The sequence below is a fragment of the Drosophila yakuba genome, unplaced genomic scaffold (genome assembly GCF_016746365.2).
Source record: "Drosophila yakuba strain Tai18E2 unplaced genomic scaffold, Prin_Dyak_Tai18E2_2.1 Segkk9_quiver_pilon_scaf, whole genome shotgun sequence".
Classification (NCBI taxonomy): Eukaryota; Metazoa; Arthropoda; class Insecta; order Diptera; family Drosophilidae; genus Drosophila; species Drosophila yakuba.
Genome location: NW_025048829.1, coordinates 23317 through 43736, shown reverse-complemented (window position 1 = coordinate 43736; position 20420 = coordinate 23317). Strand labels below are relative to the sequence as shown.

Here is a 20420-nt window from a genome sequence, read left to right as displayed (position 1 = left end):
TTACTCAGCTAGTGGAAGTGCAAAGGAGAGTCTTCAACACTAGATACAAATTTACAAGACTAATACAAAAATGAAAAAATATCAAGACATTTTTCAAAAGTGTGGGCGTGGCAGTTTTGGGCGGTTTGTGGGCGTTAGAGTGGGCGTGGCAAAAAGTTTTTTTGCAAATCGATAGAGATTTTCAAGACCAATACAAAAATGAAAAATATTAAAACATTTTTCAAAAGTGTGGGCGTGGCAGTTTTGGGCGGTTTGTGGGCGTTAGAGTGGGCGTGGCAAAAAGTTTTTTTGCAAATCGATAGAAATTTACAAGACCAATACAAAAATGAAAAAATATTAAAACATTTTTCAAAAATGTGGGCGTCGCAGTTTTGGGCGGTTTGTGGGCGTTAGAGTGGGCGTGGCAACATGATTCGACAAACTTGCGCTGCGTCTATGTCCCTGGAGTCTGTATGCCTAATCTCAACTTTCTAGCTTTTGTAGTTCCTGAGATCTCGACGTTCATACGGACAGACAGACGGACAGACAGACGGACAGACGGACGGACAGACGGACAGGCGGACGGACAGACGGACATGGCCAAATCGACTCCGCTATTGATCCTGATCAAGAATATATATACTTTATATGGTCGAAAACGCTTCCTTCTGCCTGTTACATACTTTTCAACGAATCTAGTATACCCTTTTACTCTACGAGTAACGGGTAAAACTAACTGATGGAGACATGTTTGCGTTTATACAGGCCCATGATTAGAGAGAGATTTTTTTATTATACCCGTCGTGAAGTAATATGGTGTCCTAGATTCGTCGAAAACTATGTAACAGACAGAAGGAAGCGTTTCCGACTATAAAAAGTATATATTTTCTTGATAACGATCAATAGCCGCCTGTCCGTATGAACGCCTCGATCTCAGGAACTATAAAAACTAGAATGTTAAGATAAAGCATGAAGCTCCGATCGTTTTACGATCAAGGTACAGCTTAGCTTGTGGGGCAGTGACGACCGATGACTGACAAACGGTAGGAATCTAATATTTATTCTCGTTCTGTTGGAGAGTTGAGAGGCTTACCAAGATCCCACGACCCGAATACGAGGAGCTTACGCTGGCAACCTGGTGCCTGAACATCGATGTCTCTCCCTCGGCCCAAGGGCCTATATACCGATGTAATTTGCGTAATTAAGTCCCCAGTAGCGCTCTGCACAAAAAAATGCTTACATCTCATTCATTTACTTAAAATCTTTGGTTATCGAGGATTTTGAATATACTTTTATACACATAAGCATAAATATATGTCGGAACTAAGCGAAAGTTTCTTGTAAGTACATTTAGAGACAAGATTAATTAATTTGTGACCTGGATCTATTAAAAAAGAAAAAAAACCCTTTTTTAAAGCTCTATAATTAAAATTTTATTGCGGATGAAAATAGTTCGTAAGCCAAATCGTAAGCTCCCTAGAAATACACTTTTTTGGGTTCCAGAATGTCATCAGTTCGATCCTTTTTGGACATATGCGTTCAGGCATTATTCAATCAGCCTAGTATCCAATTTTAGTCATATTAACATCTCTGGTCTCGTGTTGTCGGGTAGATGAGAAGATTATTTAGTTTTGTTCGAGGCGTTTGCCGCATCTGAAATTATAGAGAACTGTGTCCCCATTGGTTAAAGCATACAGTCTTGACCTACAAACAACCTAGATTGCCTCCCAGAGTTTTATTTATTGTGTAGTCGCCAGACTTTCAAAGTTGAACCGACGCTGATTTGCGACACCTTATCAGACCCCGGGGTGGTATAAAATTTTAATTGACTCTGAATAATTCCCTCGTTCTCGTGTGAAATGAAGCTAATCTATATACTACAGTCCGTCACCTCGATATGACATTCAAAAAGGTCTCTGATAATAGTATATTTCCGTTCTATTTGCCCCCAAAATGTAGCCAAAGAGTGGGTTAATTGAAATCTATCACTAATAAAGGTACTTTTTTTACGATTCTTGAACTTGACATCTTTATCGAAAAATGATTCCTGCGACAATTAAAAATGGTCGATAATATTCCGAGTTATAGTAAAGGTAAAATATCATTATTTAGGTGAGAAAAAACAACATTCAAGAGCCCATTAGCTAGTATGAAGATACTAGCCCTTATCTATAGGCTACAGTCTGACGTAAAGCGTTTTTGGTTCAGTGAACCCAATCTTACCCAGAGCTGACGTAAAAAGGGCGATAGACTGTTGGAAAAGCATCGCCTGCCGCAGTCGTCGTCGTCGTTGTCCTTTTCTAGCTCTTTCAGCCGTTTCATCTTCTTGGCACACTCCTTGGAACCACCAAGGATCTTGATCTTCCTGGTCTGCTGCTTTTCCCGAAGTAGCTCACGCGGTGACTTTTTGGGTGACGAGCACTCCGGCGAGCCGCCCTTTATCTCAGTGTCATCATTCTTGGCGAACAGATCTAACTTCCTATTGACGAGCACTCTATCCCGATTCTGAGGCCCTGGGGCAATACCATAAGGCAAAGTATTCATTGAAAATGTGCTCATGTGACGTTGACCAGTAAAGGAAGACATTCGCCGTTTGCCTTCGTCGTTCTTTCCTCTGCCCAAGATCTTGTCAAACAGGTGTTGAATGAAGCTCTTTTCCACTTGTGGTTTCAGTGGTACTGCAGTCTGGAGTACTGGCTGCTCACCCGTAGCTTTGTCCCGGAGCTTCAGGGCAAGCTCCCCATCATCCAACTGGGGCTTTTCTTTCTTTGGCAGATTTACTTCCACCGGAGGCTTTTGGTCAGCCTTGGTTGTGGTCTCATCCATTGAGGTAGGTGCCTTGACTTTGGTCTCCTCCTTTTTAGGCTTCACCTCTGGAGCCTCTAGGCTAGGAGTGGATTCTTCAGCATCTTCCTTAAGTTCAGTTTTGCCTGTTTCTAAAGGGGATGGCGAGGAAATTTCTGGAGACACTGGATCATAAAGATCGCTTGGTGTTAGCTCCGATGTAGTTGTAACTTTGCTACTATTGCTCCTTGACTCTCCTTTCTCAAGTCTTCGCGATTTTTGTGTAGCATTGTCTTTGATCACACCCTTCTCGGCAGACTTCATGAACGACGAAACCTTCTGTGCTAGATCAAAGCTTTTCAGTTCTACATGTTTTTCGGCATTCTTTTCACTCTCTGCATGCTCCACATTCTTGTTCAGCTTGACACTTTTGTCTTCTCGGATAGTCGAGTCTAAGTTACTAAGTTTTACAAAGTAGTCTTCGTTGGGGTTGTCTTTTTTTCCCTGATCTTTTTCCTCTTCCTCTTCTCGGATGGTTGAGTCCAAGTCGCCAAGTTTGGTAAAGTGATCTTCAGATTTATTACCAGAGTCAGTGGTATTAAGGCGGCCTTTTTTATTTATTCCGATTTGTCCTCCTTTTTTATCCGATGTCAATGAGAGCATTGCTAGAACTTCCGTTTGACTGCTTTTAGTTGCTGCAGACAGTTCTGGCAGTGTCCACCAAGATCCTGGATTATTGTTAAATTTTTCAAGTGTCTCAAATAGTTCATTGACTTTGCCTTCCTCGTTTTTGTTTGGCTCACCATCGTAGTCGTCCTTAAACAAGGCCACTATTTCCTCTGTGGACTGGTTCCTCTTCGTTTCGTTATGACCAATTCTAACTATTTTACCGTTGTCAACGGCTATAAATGCATTTTGTTTCACGGAATCGACTGGCGGAGACTGTAAACTTTTATTTGATAGTGGCTGATTAAAAATAAATTCTGTGTGCTTAGTTGCTTCAGTTTTGGAATCTAACATGTTGTTCTTATTCGACTGTAGTTCAGACGATGGGATAGGCTTAAACTTTTGTCTAAACTCAGTTGGTGCTTCGTGCTTGGCCACAATTTTTAATGGCAATTCCAGTTGAGAGACAATCTTAGAGGTATTTGTTGAAGTAGAGTTCTGACCATCCGAATGGGAAATATTATTTGACAATGTCTTATCTTTGGGAACCCAACAATTTTCTTTTTTTACCAACGTTTCAATGAAATAAGGCTTTTCAATTTTATACTCTATAGGGGTCGGACTTTTCGCTGTGCTTTTGGTTTCGGAGGCACATGCTGCCTTTTTACTAACCGATTTAAAATGTTCCACCCATTTATGGATCCTATCCCGATTTTCTTGGTTCTCGTTGTGTGTGTCCACATTGTAGAATCTCTTTTCATGAGCTTTATCTAGCATTTTACTAAACTCCATACTTCTGTCGACGAGTGTCTTCGAATTGACTTTAATACCCGATATCTTACCTTCCCTAGGCATGTTAAAGCTGGAACTCTCACTTTCTTGCGAAGATGTTGTCTCTCTGGTTTTTATAGTAGAGCTTTCTTCTAAGTCTTTAATATTTTTAGTAGTAGTCTTTTGTAATGTGCTGGATATAACTTTAAGATTCAAGTTTTCATGTGGATTAGTCTTGGAAGATGAATTTGGCTTGGAATTGTCCGGATTTGGATTCAAAGATGTAGTATTGCTAATTTGAGGTTTAGAACTGTCATTGGCTGTGATTAAATTTTTTGATTCATGAGTGTTTGGAGAGGTTTTTAGAGGCGTATCGGTAATCGACTTGGATAATCCTGGCAAACTTATTTCTGCTTTAGATTCTTTTGAGGTCGAGTCGGTAGATTTAAGCTCCGCTTTAATTAGAGAGAAGTCTTTCTGAATAGGGTTATCAATAAAATCAGACACAGAAGCTGCCAGCGTTTTTAGCTCGGATTCGATTGAAAATAAGTTATCTTTGGGCTCATCTTTCGACTTGGTAGAATGAATTGAAATTGACTGACCAAAATCTGTATGGAAGAATTTTGTTAACTAGAAAATTTCATCCCAACTTTGCTCACCTTTCTTTTCTGTAGTCCTAACCGAAGGCGCAAACTCAACCACCTTCCCTACCATTTTATCATTGGATCCCAAAAAATTATTTGAAGACCCCGAGGAACCTCTGTTATCTGACCTGCAGACAATAGTTTGTGGGTTTGGGGGCTTGACTTCTGTAGGCGCAGGCTGGGAGCGGTTTGGCTGATCTTGGAGGGGCAGGATCTCTGGCCTGACCTCGTACGGTAACTCCGGTCTTTGCTCTCCAGGAACTTTCGGAGGATCGGGGGGCGCTGCTGCCATCTCCAATCCAACTGTACTCTTATCTGGCTTTTTGGCTTGGCTCACTTCCTGATTCAATCGACCTGAGCCCTTCTTCTCAGCCGATTCCCCGGACTTTGATGAACTGGTGTATCGACGTCGTCGGTGGTGCAGTGGCTTAATAGACGAATAAGCCACAAGAGGGCGGCAGGAGGACCGCAGGATACCCAAGCAGTGGGTGGTTCGGCGACATGCCTCGATACTGCCAAAAAGGATGCCGGCCATCTGGCTGCTAAAAGAAGGGGTCGACTGATACACTACTGGAAGCTCAACAAATTTGGGTTTTCGAATAGATTGTGTGTCGAAACTCGAAACTTTAGATTTGGAAAGGTGCCGATTGATAGTCGAGGAGTAGTGTACTGTGTTCTATATACTATATTTTTATCGGCTTATACAAGTGATTAGAATTTGCGAGGATTGTTGGTGTCTCTGGGCTGCACGTGGATCATGACCTTAATGGCGCCACCCAGTCCCTTTCGCGACGTTTCAAACGCCTTTGCCGTATCCTTGATGTCGAAGTGGTGGGTCACCAGGCGCTTAACATTCACCTTTCCGGAGGCGACAAAGGCCAGGGCGGCGGCATAGCTAAGAGAACTCTTGGGTAATCAATTGATATCTTTTAGGAAGCTCAAACTTACTCATTGCAGTAGCGGAACACGCCGCGGATGTCCACTTCCCGGGCCAGGGCATTGATAAGAGGCAACTTGACCTCAGCTGCTCCCATGCCCACCACCACCACAATACCACCAGAGCGAGTTGCCTGAAAAGAATCGCCGCTATAGCTTTTTATTTAACCAGGGCCTTTTTGATTACTTACAAAGATGGCCAGGCGGGCACTGCTCTCTGCCTCACAGCAGTCAATGGACTTGTCCCGGCTGACAGCCCATTGTTTTTTGGCGAGCACCGCCGTCTCCTCGCGGTCTGTTCCCGCTTCAGGAGGAGCGTGTGAGTTTGCACCTAGTTCTTTAGCTACGTCGAGGCGTTGCTGCACTAGATCCGTAATCAGGATCTCCGATGCTCCCATGGCTTGAGCAGCCTGTAGGGTAAAATGAATAAAACCAATTTGAGTTATTCCAAAAATCCCTTTTTCAACACGATTTTAAAATAGTTTTTTTAAAAGGTATGTGCATTAGAAAAATGTAAACACTTGTTTTTTACCTAAAGAATATTAAGCACACCTAAAAAAATATAAATAAAATGTGATTTTGGTAATAAGCTTGGAATATCACGATCTCGACCTTGAAAGTCTTTTTAAAATGAGTCTTTATTCTCAATAAATAATAGGTATATTACTACTATATTTTGAGATAACTAATCTTGACAACATTTTGGGTTCTATTTTGGGGGAGAGAACTTTGAAAAAATATACTTTGTTAACCTTTTAATTAAAGCCACTATCCAAAGCGTTTTTGTATAGACCTAGCATCCTTTTTAGTTACCCTTTATGGATAATAAATTATTTCTTTTATAATAACATACCATCAGAGTGACCAGGCCGATGGGTCCAGCTCCCAGGATGAGAACTTTGGAGCCCAGGGTGACCTCCGCCCGCTTGCAAGCATGCACGCCCACGGACAGAGGCTCGAGCAAGGCGCCCTCCTCCATGGTGACGTGGTCGGGCAGCTTGAAGCAGAAGTCCGCCGCGTGCTTGTAGTAGCGGGTGAGGTTTCCGTCGTAGGGGGCGTGGCACAGAAGACCATCCGGGGCACAGGTTGTACTTGCCCAGCTTGCACTGGTCGCATGTACGGCAGGGTACTCCCGGCTCGATGGCCACGCGGTCGCCAACCTTCAGTGTGGTCACCTTCTTGCCCAGCTTAGCCACCACTCCGGCGGACTCGTGGCCAATAATCATGGGCTTAGTGAGCACAAAGTCGCCAATTCGTCCGTGTGCAAAGGTAGTGTACATCAGAGCCGCAAAATGCCGACACTATCCATAGCCAGGAGAACCTCTAAGCGTAGAGAAAAAAAACCAAAACTATGAAATACGAAATAATTGACTAAATATAGTTAATTGTTGATAACGCTAAGATCAGTCATTTGCAACTATCAAACTGACAAAATTTCATATCAGTTATAGATTTAATCATGTACATTTAACCTTGGGAAGGTTGGTTTGAGGCAGTAGGTTATCAACGTGATAAGAAGTAATATAAAAAAGGGGTTGAACTACCAGTGTACGAGGAAAGATTATATACGTATATACATATATAGGGCAAGTACCATATAATGTCAAAAACCAAAAAGTATATAATTTTTAACTGCTTTCAGAACTTTGTGTTGATACTTATACAAATTTTTTATTTATTACTTACCGTTATCGGCAATCTCTGGGATAGGAACTTGCTCCTGTTAACCAAATAGACATGGTCAGTAAATATTAGATGCAAGAACTTTTGTCCTTACCAATCGCAGGTCCTCAATGCCGTGCAGCACTGCTGTCAGATTATCCTTGGCCATTTCTATGTGTTAATTAAATTATTTGAGAGCTCAAACCACACGCTCGGGAAGCCGATTCGCAACTGATTCAAATATTTTAAACCTTACACTAGTGGACTTCTGAATCGTGGTTATCAGTTGTGTGGACGTAGGACTCACGGACAGCGATAGGAATTAAATAGGCGCCACGCCCACTCGCATTTTGGTCAAATGTTATCATCCTTATCACTACTTGAGTACAGCTGTTTTGATAAGCTCGTTTACATTTGTAAGGTGTGTTGCCTGAACTTGCTGTACGTTTAGAACGCGCATACGATGGGGTATAATTATCAAGCGCATTGGGACAAGTATAATTATCTTATAAATTCAACATCCGTATCAGTATTTATATATATAATAATTTTAATATATACGTTATGAGTTGCTGGAGTAAGCTGTTGTTATATATAAGATTAATATAGGCCACAACTTCATGTCCCTGCACCTTCTTAATGATATAAATAGCAGATCCACATCTTAAGTCTTATAAGTCATGTATGCTTTAAGTACAAATAGGGAATGTCCTCAATGTGTCATTGCGGACATTTAACAGAACATCAAAATTGGTTGCGCCATAAATAAGAAGACCCTAGCTTTGGGCCCACCACTAGTACACAACCAACTCCAAGCAAGGTGGAGCAGCCCCGCCTCTCCTGGAACTGGACCATTTGTAATTTTTTGCTGGGGCAATAACAACGGCAAACAAATTTAGTCCACTTCTGTTTTATGGCAAATTAATGGAGCGACATGCTGGCCCATGTTCGCAATGGAACTTCACTCCATGCACTCAGCCTAGCAGGTGGCCCCAGCATCCGGCAACGCCCCCATTCCTCCTCCCCCCTTCTTCTTCGTTCTTATCAACCTTTGACCTACACATGCCGAATAAACATGGTTTATGGCGCACACTAAACGAGGCTTTCAACAACTCCATGATTTTAAGCAGTTGCTTACAAAGAAAACAGTTAGCATTTTAAGGTTTAGTTTTAGAAGGGCATTTCCTTAGGCTTGCAAGATTGAAATAATCAAACAAAATAAATCCTAACAATTTAAAAACTAAAAAAAAGGATGGATATATATTTCCGTTTTTTGTGAAAGTTTCAAATATGATCGTTTCCATACTATAATTTAAAACAAATTTAACCGATTCTAAATTTTAAATTACCCTAATAAAGCGTATTCAAGGTCTTCAGACCGAGAGCACTGCTGTTCTTTTTGCTTTAGTTGCTGCTGCTGTCACTGATGTCGATTCTGTGCCGGCAGTATGTTGTATGTTGGGTGTTGCTTTCCTTTGGCTTCGAAATGCGTTGCCAGGACGGGCTAACATATTGGACATTTATTATTTTTCGTGAGTGTTTTTGCTCGTCGTGTAAATTATGGCGTCCAATGCGGGTGATGTGTACCAAATCTGTAGCTCCTCTCAGAGATGGGAAGTACTTCTTCTGTGTTTCAGGTACGATATAGCATTTATACATTTATTATTAGTATTTTATAATTAATTTATTAATATATAATTTTGTATATCTGGCTTTTGTAGTTTTTGAGTAAGTACAACGTCAATTGGTTTTTAAGCAGAATAGTTCTTTACATAAACAAAGTTTATAAACTGTAGAACCCGTGGATGAATAACTATTTACCTTTATCAATGCCTTTCCATAATATTTGCGCTCTTTACTTCTCACTTTAGAATATATCGGAATATACGGAATCGATTCAAATAACATGTGTGAGAAGGGTGGGGATCAGTGGTAGGAACGCGTAGTGGCAGTGCTGCAGAGTGTTAAATTAATAATTGCATAATTTTACATGTGCTGTGGCATGAGTTATGCACGAAATGGCATAAATCGCGAATAATGTGCACACTGGCCGTGCAAATATTTATGGGCGGGACTGTAAATCATCAAACCATAAACGCACTTGCAACGCCAACACCAAGCGGCCACTATATGCACCGATCCTCTCGACCTTTTGTTCTCTTTCCATTTGGGGTCCAGCACTGGAAAAATATGCCATTTCATGTATTTGAAACATGTTCCCTTAGAATGCGGATTTAATGTATAATTATACCCGTTGCTCGTAGAGTAAAGGGTATATTAGATTCGTTAAAAGTATGTAACTGGCAGAAGGAAGCGGTTTCCGACCATATAAAGTATCTATATTCTTGATCAGGATAAAGCCAAGTCGATTGGCCATGTCCATCTAAAAGTGTCGGTGTTGTGACTCTCCTTCGCACTTCCACTAGCTGAGTAACGGGTATCAGATAGGTCTGTGTTATAATTAATTTAAATGTACTTATACATGTTTTTATTTTTTATGTTCAAAGGAAAATTTAGTTCTTAAAAAGCGAGGAACTTAGGAAGTCGCGTCACTGGGCGAGTTTATATCCACTGGGCTGGAGCAACTTCATTTCCGTTTAAAATTTTCGAAACTGCAATGACAAAATGCGCCAATTTTATGAGGTTGCATAATTTTTAAAATTGATCTTAAATAGTTTAGCTGCTATACTATTTCGTTTTATTCGTTTTAAAACCATAAACTTTAAATGTATTTCGAATTTGGCTAAATGTTTTTATAATAAATGGTTTAATCGGCAAAAATATATAACATACATATGTACTAAGTATAATATAGTCCGTATATGGTATTGGGTATTATTAAATATAATTTAATAATTATTACAGACGTGTGCTGTTTTGTAGACTGGAATGTGAATCTTTGAGCTTATTTTCGTCGGTAGCCCCAAAATAGGCTACGTTGTCGCTATTCTGCAGAACAATCCCACAACTAGAGATAAGTAAATATTCCAAAGATGTGTCTTCGGAATATTCCCCTTACTGTCTTTGTCAATGAAGAACTTCCGGCAGCTTTCGGCCATTAGTCTTAATACACGCATGGAGATGAACCGAAATTTGCCCAATAAAAGTTCGATGCCATAAATTAAGAGCGCATCCTGCGCCATGTCCATGGCCCCGGGCCAAGGATGCGAAGGATACGAAGGATGCGAAGGATGCCAGGCGCCAACTGCCGCACGGGGCATTGGAAGTTGGAGCTGGAAGCTGGCGAAGGGTAAAGGTGTTGACCAATGGAGAAAAAGATATGCGATCAGTAAATACGTTTCCGTTTCGTCTGCTAATACACTTCCGCCAGGACTCAGCTTTAATTCTTAAACACCCGGCAGCTGGTGATGAATGAAACAGCGGAGCTACCAAACACAGGAGATACAAAGTCATTACTCTCAGCTGGTGTGCTGTAAACTCGCAACACTTTGATGTTTCAAAAATTATTTCATTTTCCATATCCTCCACTCCAGCTGCAGCGGAAAAAGGAGCAGGACATTCGACGGGAAGGAAGGGGACAGCACGCGGGCTTTAGATTTATGGCCGGGAGCCAGACAAAGTGTCTGCGGTTCGGTCAGAGCCTTCAAGGCGAATCCTTCGGCCTTTGTATATCGTCCATCCCATCTCGGTGGCAAACTGCGCTTTTCCCCACTGCTGGCCGGGGCGTGAAAAAAGAAAACTGCACACACAAAGTTAAGGAATGGTGTAAACTTGGCCGGGTCACATGTGAGTCCAAAGTAACGAGACAGGGAGAAGATTGGTAAGTCAAGTTATACGCAGCCGAAGTGCTGCATCTCTCAGGACGGAAAGTGCAGCAATCGCAAAAAAAGTGCAACCGATGTAGGAAGTGCTCCATTCAATCTGCAACACGCCGCAAATGCACGATATGAAATATTTCTTTAATATTACAATTTTAAGGCGAAATCAGGATTATGCTTACACTCGTTGTACACTCTTAATAGAAAGATCTATGAAAGGGTTATGCCAGGAACTTTAAAACGTTTTGTAAGGCAATGAAATTGAATTCTATTTAAGAAAGCATTTTATTTAAAATGGGTCAAACTACAAAGGTTAGTTCACAGACAAATAATAATGATATTCTTTTCTCCGTGTACTCTGTTAGTTATTTGGCTGATTTTCATTGTACTGCACCCAAGTTTCACTGCTGCTGAGTTTCCACTGGAGTTTCCGGGCGAGGAAGATGGATGCCTCGCCAACGACAACACGATGACGCCAATAGTTTTTCCTTTCTCAGCCCAGTCTCAGCTGAGTTTAGCTTTTCCGAGTGCAGTTTGCTTGTGGTCTCCAAGTTTTCTTGATTTAGGAGCAGCGAAGGGTTTCTTGGCGTAACTATTTGGGTTTTGCTGAAGTTCTCTCAAGTATTCAAATAATTTGTGAATTTGTCAGAAGCGGATACAAAAAGTATATTTCACGAAGAAAGCTGATAATTGTACTGTAAGAAAGATAATTATTGTATGAATACATATCAGCTAATTAAAAAAAACAAGAGAGAACGCTATAGTCGAGTTCCCCGACTATCTGATACCCGTTACTCAGCTAGTGTAAGTGCGAAGGACAGTTTTTGGCGGTTTGTGGGCGTTAGAGTGGGCGTGGCAAAAAGTTTTTTCGCGAAAAGATAGAAATTTACAAGACTAATACAAAAATGAAAAAATATCAAAACATTTTTCAAAAGTGTGGGCGTGGCAGCTTTGGGCGGTTTGTGGGCGTAAGAGTGGGCGTGGCAAAAAGATTTTTTGCAAGTCGATAGAAATTTTCAAGACCAATACAAAAATGAAAAAATATTAAAACATTTTTCAAAAGTGTGGGCGTGGCAGTTTTGGGCGGTTTGTGGGCGTTAGAGTGGGCGTGGCAAAAAGTTTTATTGCAAATCGATAGAAATTTACCATACCAATACAAAAATGAAAAAATATCAAAACATTTTTCAAAAGTGTGGCCGTCGCAGTTTTGGGCGGTTTGTGGGCGTTAGAGTGGGCATATTGCACCCAGAAAGCTATAACTTTCTGAGAAAGTAATAATTGTCATGAATAATATTTCAGCAATAAACATTAATGATACAATATTTTGGCGAATATTTGCATACATTACATCATATACAAAGGATTAAAAAGTAGCATACTTCTTGACGGCTGTTGTCCTAAGCATCAACGCAACTCACTGCATAATGGACTACTAATAAGAATACTCTTTAAAGCAATCAGCCTTTAGTTCAGTCTTTAGTTCATTTGCAGCCATAAACGCATAGTGACTGTAGCTCGTTAATTCACACATCGCAGATATAAATTATATAATGGGTCCCAAGAAGGGGGCGCCCACTAAATTAAAAATGATATAGAGAAGGCAATTTGCACAGTCATCGCGGCAATTGTCAGAGGAGCGACAGACGAAGAACTTGCCTAATAATTTCCATTACAACGTGCCATGGGTTGCAGATTTTCAAGGGCGGCCAAATATACATATATTGTAAAAATATCGGGCTCATGGTGCCGCGATTAAATTAAGTCACGCGAAACTAAATCATTTGTCGCGTCACAATTCACACTCTCTGAAGTCAGTGGGAGATGTGTCCATGTATTAAATATATCCTGGTAAGCTTCTTGCAATTTGTCTGCGTTTTTTGAAGGGTTGCAAGAGGCATTTGCAGCACTACTCGGCACTCAGTGAAATTGCTCATTTGCATTCGAAATTTAAATTAATGCAAAACCGCTGAAAATGCCAAATTCAAAAAAAGCTGTTGGGTAAACTTCTGGCCGGACCAACTTCCTCAGCTTGATGTTGCTGTTGCGTTAGGCAGATGAGGGGAGGCGGCTGATGAGGGGAAGTGGTTGTGTGCGGAGGCGGTGAGCCCAGGCTGATCATAAATATTCGCCTGGGGCTCGTTAGAGCTGCGAGCGAATGAACGCGACTTCCTTACTAACTACGCACGAAATCAAGTGGGAAAATTTCTCAGGGAGCAGCTGCCGCGGAAAATGTGTGCGGCCACCCCCACACCCCACTTTCCCTCTATCTAGCAGCCACTTTGCCGCAGTTCCTTATATTCCGTATTCCCAGGAGCCAGCAGCAACAACATTAGGAGGAACATCTTACTCGCCTTTTTAAAATGTCCAATAAAAATGCCGACACATTTCGCCCATATTTCTTCGGAATCCCATATAAATCACGCGCTGTAATCCCTCATGCTATCGCCGCGTCGTCTTCGCTTCCTCCACGCCTTTCCCTCAAGGCCCCTTGTCGAGAGCCAAGATGCAGGGTGGAAAATTGGATGCGGCGGAGCTGTGGGTGGCAGCCTTCTGACTTTGGCAGTTTGGCAATAAGAAAGTTTTTCTTTTCCCTCCTTGTGGTGTGGTTACTTTGGCGGTGGTGCCGTTCCTCGGTGGTCCAAACAGAATCCCAAAAAAACCCCCCAAATGCCACCCCACTTGGAAAGCCCAGCCCCACCCACAATTTGCCATGCGTGCGTGTGTTGGCCAACAAACTCGCACTCTCCGGCCTCATTATTGGGCGCTGGCGATTATTTGAAATTGCAAAAGTTTCATTCATGGCCGGGGCGCATACGTAAATGGAAAATATATGTTCTCAGGCCAGATAAATCAATAGGTGCACCAAAACATGCCCGGAATTCTCGATTCAAATGAACAGCTTAGTTCCAATCCAGCCAAAAAATGTGGCTGCTGCTGGGTTAAGCATTTAAGCCTCCTTTTTTTTTAACGGACGTTTGAAATGTTTTACCTCTATCAAAATGTACGAATGGACACAGTGTCGGCTTAGAAATTGGCTGTTTGAGCTTTGGTTGCATATCGAAAGAAATTGGCAGAAATATATTTTAAAACGAACAATTTGGACGGTTTGTGGGCATAGAAACATTTCAGAACCATCTTTTACACTGAATAAAAAGTTTTTAGCTTTGATAGTTTTTGAAAACTCGACGTTTATACGAGTCGATCTAGCCATGTCCGTAGGTACGAAATTCAAAGTGTCTATAGTGATAGAAAATATAATTATTTAATAAATATAATTAATAAATATAAGCAGCTCTTGTGTAATAGTAAAATCGATCAATTTGCTGCTAATAGGCCGTACATTAGACAACAGCGGTCTTTTTACGTTTTTATATATATTTTAAAATTGAATAAAAACAAAATGTGACGGGATATAAAGAATTAATCAATTCATTTTTAAGATATATAACACTGTAACTAAATAAGTGTTAAACAATTTTGTAAAGGGTTTGTAAATGTAAGTTTTGCAATGTAGATTTCGGGCAGGTGAATTTTAATTAAATTAAAAAGATCTTAGAGGTGCTCCTTTGCGTTAATTGCTTTTAAGTAGGAAGGCCGGGGCAATGCATCATTTTAATGGAGTGGGGAAAGTATTGCAGCATCAGACTTAATGTGCCACTCGCATGAGGCTCTCTTACCCAGAAACGTTCTAGAAACACGCGAAAATAATGTGCGCATATTGTCCAAATTTGTTCTCTATAAATTTTATAAACAAAAACACCCAAAATATAAGGGAAATGGATAAGGCAGCAGAGGCAAAGTGGGGGAAAGTGCAAATGTGTTGCGAAGGTGAAGCCAGAGCAGAAGGCTCAGGTCGGGGTCACCACTTGGCTCGGATGGATTCCGGGTTTGCCTCGATGGTTTATTTGCCAGCGGATTCATTTGAGTGGGTGGTTGTGAAGGTGTTTGTTGGGTGGCATGGTCGGTGCACCCACCACCGCAGTGGTGGGAAGTGGAGGCTGCCGAAAGGCAAAAGAACTATGTTTGGCGAGAGAGATAAAGCAATAAATTCTGTCAGAAATTTAATTTGATAATAAATCTTTGCTTCTAGCGCTACGGAATTTATTTCATTCGCACACACTCACACGTTGTATATAGAATTCGTGCACATAATAAAACAAAAAGCACCAACAACATGTCTGCCGAAAAGGGAAAGAAAGGAGCCGGATCGAAAAAAACGTGCGTGCATGCCAAGGATGAATGAGGATACCCGAACATGACACTTATGGATGTTCTACCGCACACACTCGAGACCTTCTCTCCGCCAGAATACGCACCTTTCCGTATCCATGTGTGGGTGCTTCTGGAAGTGGGCACCACATAATGGTTTCTAATCCGGCACTTTCCCTTTTTCCCAATTGTCGTTTGGTTCTTATCACTTTTCGAATGGCCCGGAGCGTGGATAGCTTTAAAGTGAAAATAAAAAGGATTATATTTTTATATAGAACTTTGGCATATCAGACAACGTGTCGCATATCTCTATTTTAATTTCCTGGACAGGGCGCATTGGTAATATGTCAGAACGCTAAAATGATTGGAAAACGTGGTTTGGTTTATCCTGTAGATTAACAGAATGTTGTATACAATATAGCAACTTGAAATAAATTGACTCTTCACATTCTTAAGTCTGTTTTGCCCCACAATCTCTAAAGCTCTAAAATTTTCCAGTTATACTGACAAACTCTAGATAAGCTATATTCATATGTACAAAAGGTCCGTATTTTCAGATATGCTCCGATAATATTGAGAAGGGGAATTAGTTTCGTAACCTTCATTACCGTTAATAGGAGATACTCCTCGGAAATTTTCCGTAACCAGTGTCGTCCTGCATGCATAATTATTATTTCCATTGTGTAAATTATAACCATGACAGATCAGTTATTCCATTGTCACAGAAAGGTGCAAGGCGCAACCGTTGAGGCACCGCCTTAGTTCAAGGATAACAAAATAGAACAACATCGAATAATTGGCAGGTTGAAATATGGTCGAAATCTCTGACCTTGGACCGGCCATTTACCAATGGTAATAACCATTGCCCAAGCTGTTATCATTGTTTTTCGGAGACACTGCGCGTTATTGGGTAACCTTTCCTTTCACTTTTCCCCGGCTACGCATAGGTAGGCACACGATAAATATGGTCATTAAAAGGGGAGAAGGACGAGAAGGTTTTCGTTTTGGTGCCGACACAACAGATTTTCAGTTCGCAGCTCATTTCGACTGAGGTCATGCTGAAAATATGCACTGCAGAGCTGGCCGATGCCCAGAGAAAAGCTGAAATTTCGATACGATTTCGCCAAGATGCTGCCAAATAAAATGTCATAAATCTTGGCGCTAAGGACTGCCCTGTTAAGCAGCGAAGAAGGAAATCTCCCAAAGAAATGCTCAAGATGCCAAAAAGCAAAAGAGTTGTCGAGGTCCAAAAATACACTTGACACATCACGCCGTCTCTATCTCGCGCCAGCTGTCCTTCTCTCTCCCGCCCATTGCGACAGTGCACTGATTTATTTGGCCGGTTGCAGTTGAATTTTTGATGCAGCGTAAGAAGACGGCAAAACAAGATAAATGACGACCGGCGACTCTTGGCCATGCGGTGATTTTGGTACCAAAAACTAGCTGGCCAACTTCAGACAAACAGTGCTGCTATACCCGATAAACGTGTACGAACATATCCACATATCCCTTTATTTCCCATTCCATTTCCCCTCTGAGACATCATCCCCAATCGCGCGGCTAACTGAACCCCTAATTCCCGTCATAGATCAACCATTTCGGGTCGTAAATAACTCGTTCAAATCTCTAATTTGTTTTGCCCGACAAGAAGGAAAGGTGGAAAACCTTTTTCCAAGCGCAGAATGGAGATTAGGTAACCGAAATCAAAATGGAATATGTATCCGAGCATCGTAGTCACGTTTATCATTGAGAACGTGGACGTCTATATAAAACTTGGCATGGCCTCTTTATAAATAATAAAAAAAATAATAATTGTCTAAAACTAGGTTTCCTTTTTTTTTTGATACTAGTATTTTTATATATGCATATATATAAGTAAAAACAGGGGTATGTAGGGTTAGCCTTACTATATATAACATGCAGTAAAAATGATTTAAAATGAGTTTCCGTATCACGAAAATTGACCTTTGCTTTTATAACACTATTCTTTTTATAATATAAAAAACAAAAGTTAAATGGACATATCCTAGATATCCAATCTCCCCATTGTCATCAAACATCTGTTTAACACGGTAAGATAACATTCATCGATATGTTCAGAGAGTCAATTGATTCGCCATGCCAGACACGACAGATCCAGCGAATTAAAAGACAATATCATCAATTATATTATGGCAAAAGGAGCCCCAAGGCCCTCGTGCCCATCCCCCTGCCCCATCCAACCATTCACTCAATTCGGAATCCTCTTTTTTTGCCGCAAAGTTCCATTGACCATCGAAGCCAAAATACTTGGCATCGCAATGAATCGTGTCTGGCATTAATCCCTGCCACTACCTCACATCACCACCGCCCCACCCAGCCCCACGCCAGCGTAAGACGGTTGCATAAATAAAGAAGCGGACATGGAGCCCGAGGATGGGATGGTTGGTATGGGATCCAGTCGGATCGGACCTGCTCTGCTGATCGTGAGTTATGGGTTGTCACCTGTCTGTCGCAGCTGTCAAATTGAAAGTGGATTGAACCGAACGCAATGCAATGTAAGCAATGAGTAAGTAAGTAATCGCACAAAGCGTAATCGTCATCGATCGCCGATAAGAATATCAATTAATGTCGCATGGCCAGCGATCAATTGCGGTGCAGTCAAATGAACTTGCAGATATGCAAAGCTGGTAACTAAATATAATGTAGTCATAGTATAACGAAATAATAGATCCTAATGGATGGCGTATATAAAGATCTTATGGGTTCGAGTTGGCATGCCTGTTACTGTACTGAAATAGTTTATGAAGCGTATTAATCAGTGGGAAGGACAAACCTAATAAACCCTTTGAATTTTCTGGATTAAAAGCGAAAAACCACACAACTCTTCAGTTTCGGGCTGAGAGGACGAAACCCGTTTAGACTATGGGGTCTTTTCGTCTTTTTTGTTTAATGAAAATTAATTGCGCCACCAAAGTCGTGTGTTTGCGATCGCATTTAATTGCATTTCGTACACTCGTATCCCCCTCCCCCAGCGATCCCCAACAGCGGATCGAGCCCAAACCTTTCCGTGGATCTCTTTCCCTCTCCCGGCGACCAATATATCATGGACACACACACACACGGGAACACACACTGCCATGCGGGACAACAAGAACATGATTAATTTCTGACAAATGTGCGACACAAAAGAGATGTGACACACCTTGGACCACAAGATGGCTGGAATGCAAGCACCACCATACACTCCCAAAAAGTTGTCCACCATTTTAATTCGCTCTCTTCAAATCCCCGCTTGGTAAAAACACAAAGGAATGAATCTATTTTTGAAAAATTGCTCATTGCCTTTATCAATGGTTTGTTATTGTTATTATTTTTATGATTGGACAACTATTTTTAGAAATTCAAAATGATTGGCTGAATTAATTACAACTTACAACCTAATCATTTTTCCAGATGAATAAAAACAAAATTAAGACCATGATTTTTATACTGAATTTATTTATTGAGTGTAACAACATTTTCGGACATAACAAATCATCTGCGAATAATTTCTACGCTATTCGGGATTATGTTCCCCATCAAATTTGAATTTATGAAATTAAATTGAACCAATACACTTTATATTTTACTACGGTTACTTACGAAATAAACCAACATTTGATAACCCACAATACACAATACCTTGGCATACGTATCATCCAACTATATGTATATATATATTTTTTTTAAGTGTGTGCTTCCCCAGCTTCCTGCCCCCTCCCTTTCCTGCGATCGTTTCTTCGAAGCTGGGGTGAACTTGGCCGACGGCATCAGGTTGCAGGTTCCACGGAGCAGCACACGCGTACACAATGATCGATGTTATGCCCCTGCCAGCTGTCCGGTGCTTGCGTCCACGCATTGGGAAGGGTGGGGGGGTGCTGGTGCTGGAGCTGACCCTCACAGGTAGGAAAAGCTCGCCCCTATATATCACACGGCCTTATCAACTAGACAAGTTTCGCACTAATTCGTGAGTAATTTTTGTATATTTCATGCGAATATTTCACACCACGACACACTGCTTGCTTGGCACTGCTTGGCCGGGCATTGGGGTGGACCAACAAAATTATGACATGGCAAATAAAAAGATTTGTGCGACATAATTCTTTCGCTGGCCTAAACGAGGCTATAAAGATAAGTCCGAAAAGGACCTGGAAGCAACAGGCGAAGCATAAAAAATGGATTTGAACCGCTGTTAATGTAAAAAAACACACGAAAAGAGTAGCAAACAACAAATATGTTTTGTTACACTAAAGGTGGAAAAATTTGGGATATTCGCTTAATTGTTGCAACATTTGCTGCCCAGCAATTATTTGATAAGACAACGACTCACATTCGAGCAATAAATTTACTACACAAAATAAATTAAATGAGGAACTGGCAAATGTTTAGTAGTTACTGCCAAGCTAGCAACAAAAAAACGGACTGAAAAAATTTTAAAACTTTTGTTTACTCTCTTCTGGGAAACACTTGTGCACTGAGCCACCAAAAAAGAAAACCAAGTTGAAGAAGAAGAAATTTCAGCTTCCTGAGTTCATAAATTTTCACTGCGGACCCACATAAAACAAAAGCAAAAACAAAACAATTCACAATTTCCCAGGGAAACTCGAAAAGTGCAGTAAATTAATGAAGGTTTCTCTTTCTTTAAGATATGCTATGCGTACTCATCTTAAAGAAAAAGGGTTGAAACTAATTGTTTTAACGGCTTGGAGCCTTATATATTTAAATTCTAAAAAATAATATGATATAATAGTTTTTAATTTTACAAAACTTTTGTTGTTTACAACATTTTTGATGATAGAAAATAAGTAGAAATACCTTCTTCATGTAATATGGAAAATTCTGATTTCTGCTTTCCAAACTGCAATCCAATGACTTAATATTTTTCTTAATGAAAACAGTGTATGGCTCAGATAAAAACGTTTGAAGCCACAACAGACTTCCAGTACTTAATATAAAAATGTTTGATTGG

The 20420-nt window shown here is 40.9% G+C and overlaps 1 protein-coding gene and 1 pseudogene across 2 annotated transcripts; both read right to left on the bottom strand.

Annotated features, from left to right (window-relative positions):
- Positions 1–1386: 1386 nt before the first annotated feature.
- Positions 1387–5509, bottom strand: LOC6536113. Of its 2 annotated transcripts, none has more exons than XM_002096685.4 (3): positions 4860–5509; positions 2203–4808; positions 1387–1648 (listed from the first exon to the last, which is right to left on the bottom strand). In XM_002096685.4, exons 1-3 carry the CDS (start codon positions 5377–5379, stop codon positions 1601–1603), a joined length of 3174 nt encoding a protein of 1057 aa, XP_002096721.2. In that variant the 5' UTR covers positions 5380–5509; the 3' UTR covers positions 1387–1600. The 2 variants fall into 2 exon arrangements, with proteins under 2 accessions (XP_002096721.2, XP_015047570.2); XM_015192084.3 differs by having other exon boundaries at positions 1387–1632.
- Positions 5510–5511: 2 nt separating this feature from the next.
- Positions 5512–7659, bottom strand: LOC6536114 (annotated as a pseudogene).
- Between the last annotated feature and the right edge of the window lie 12761 nt (positions 7660–20420).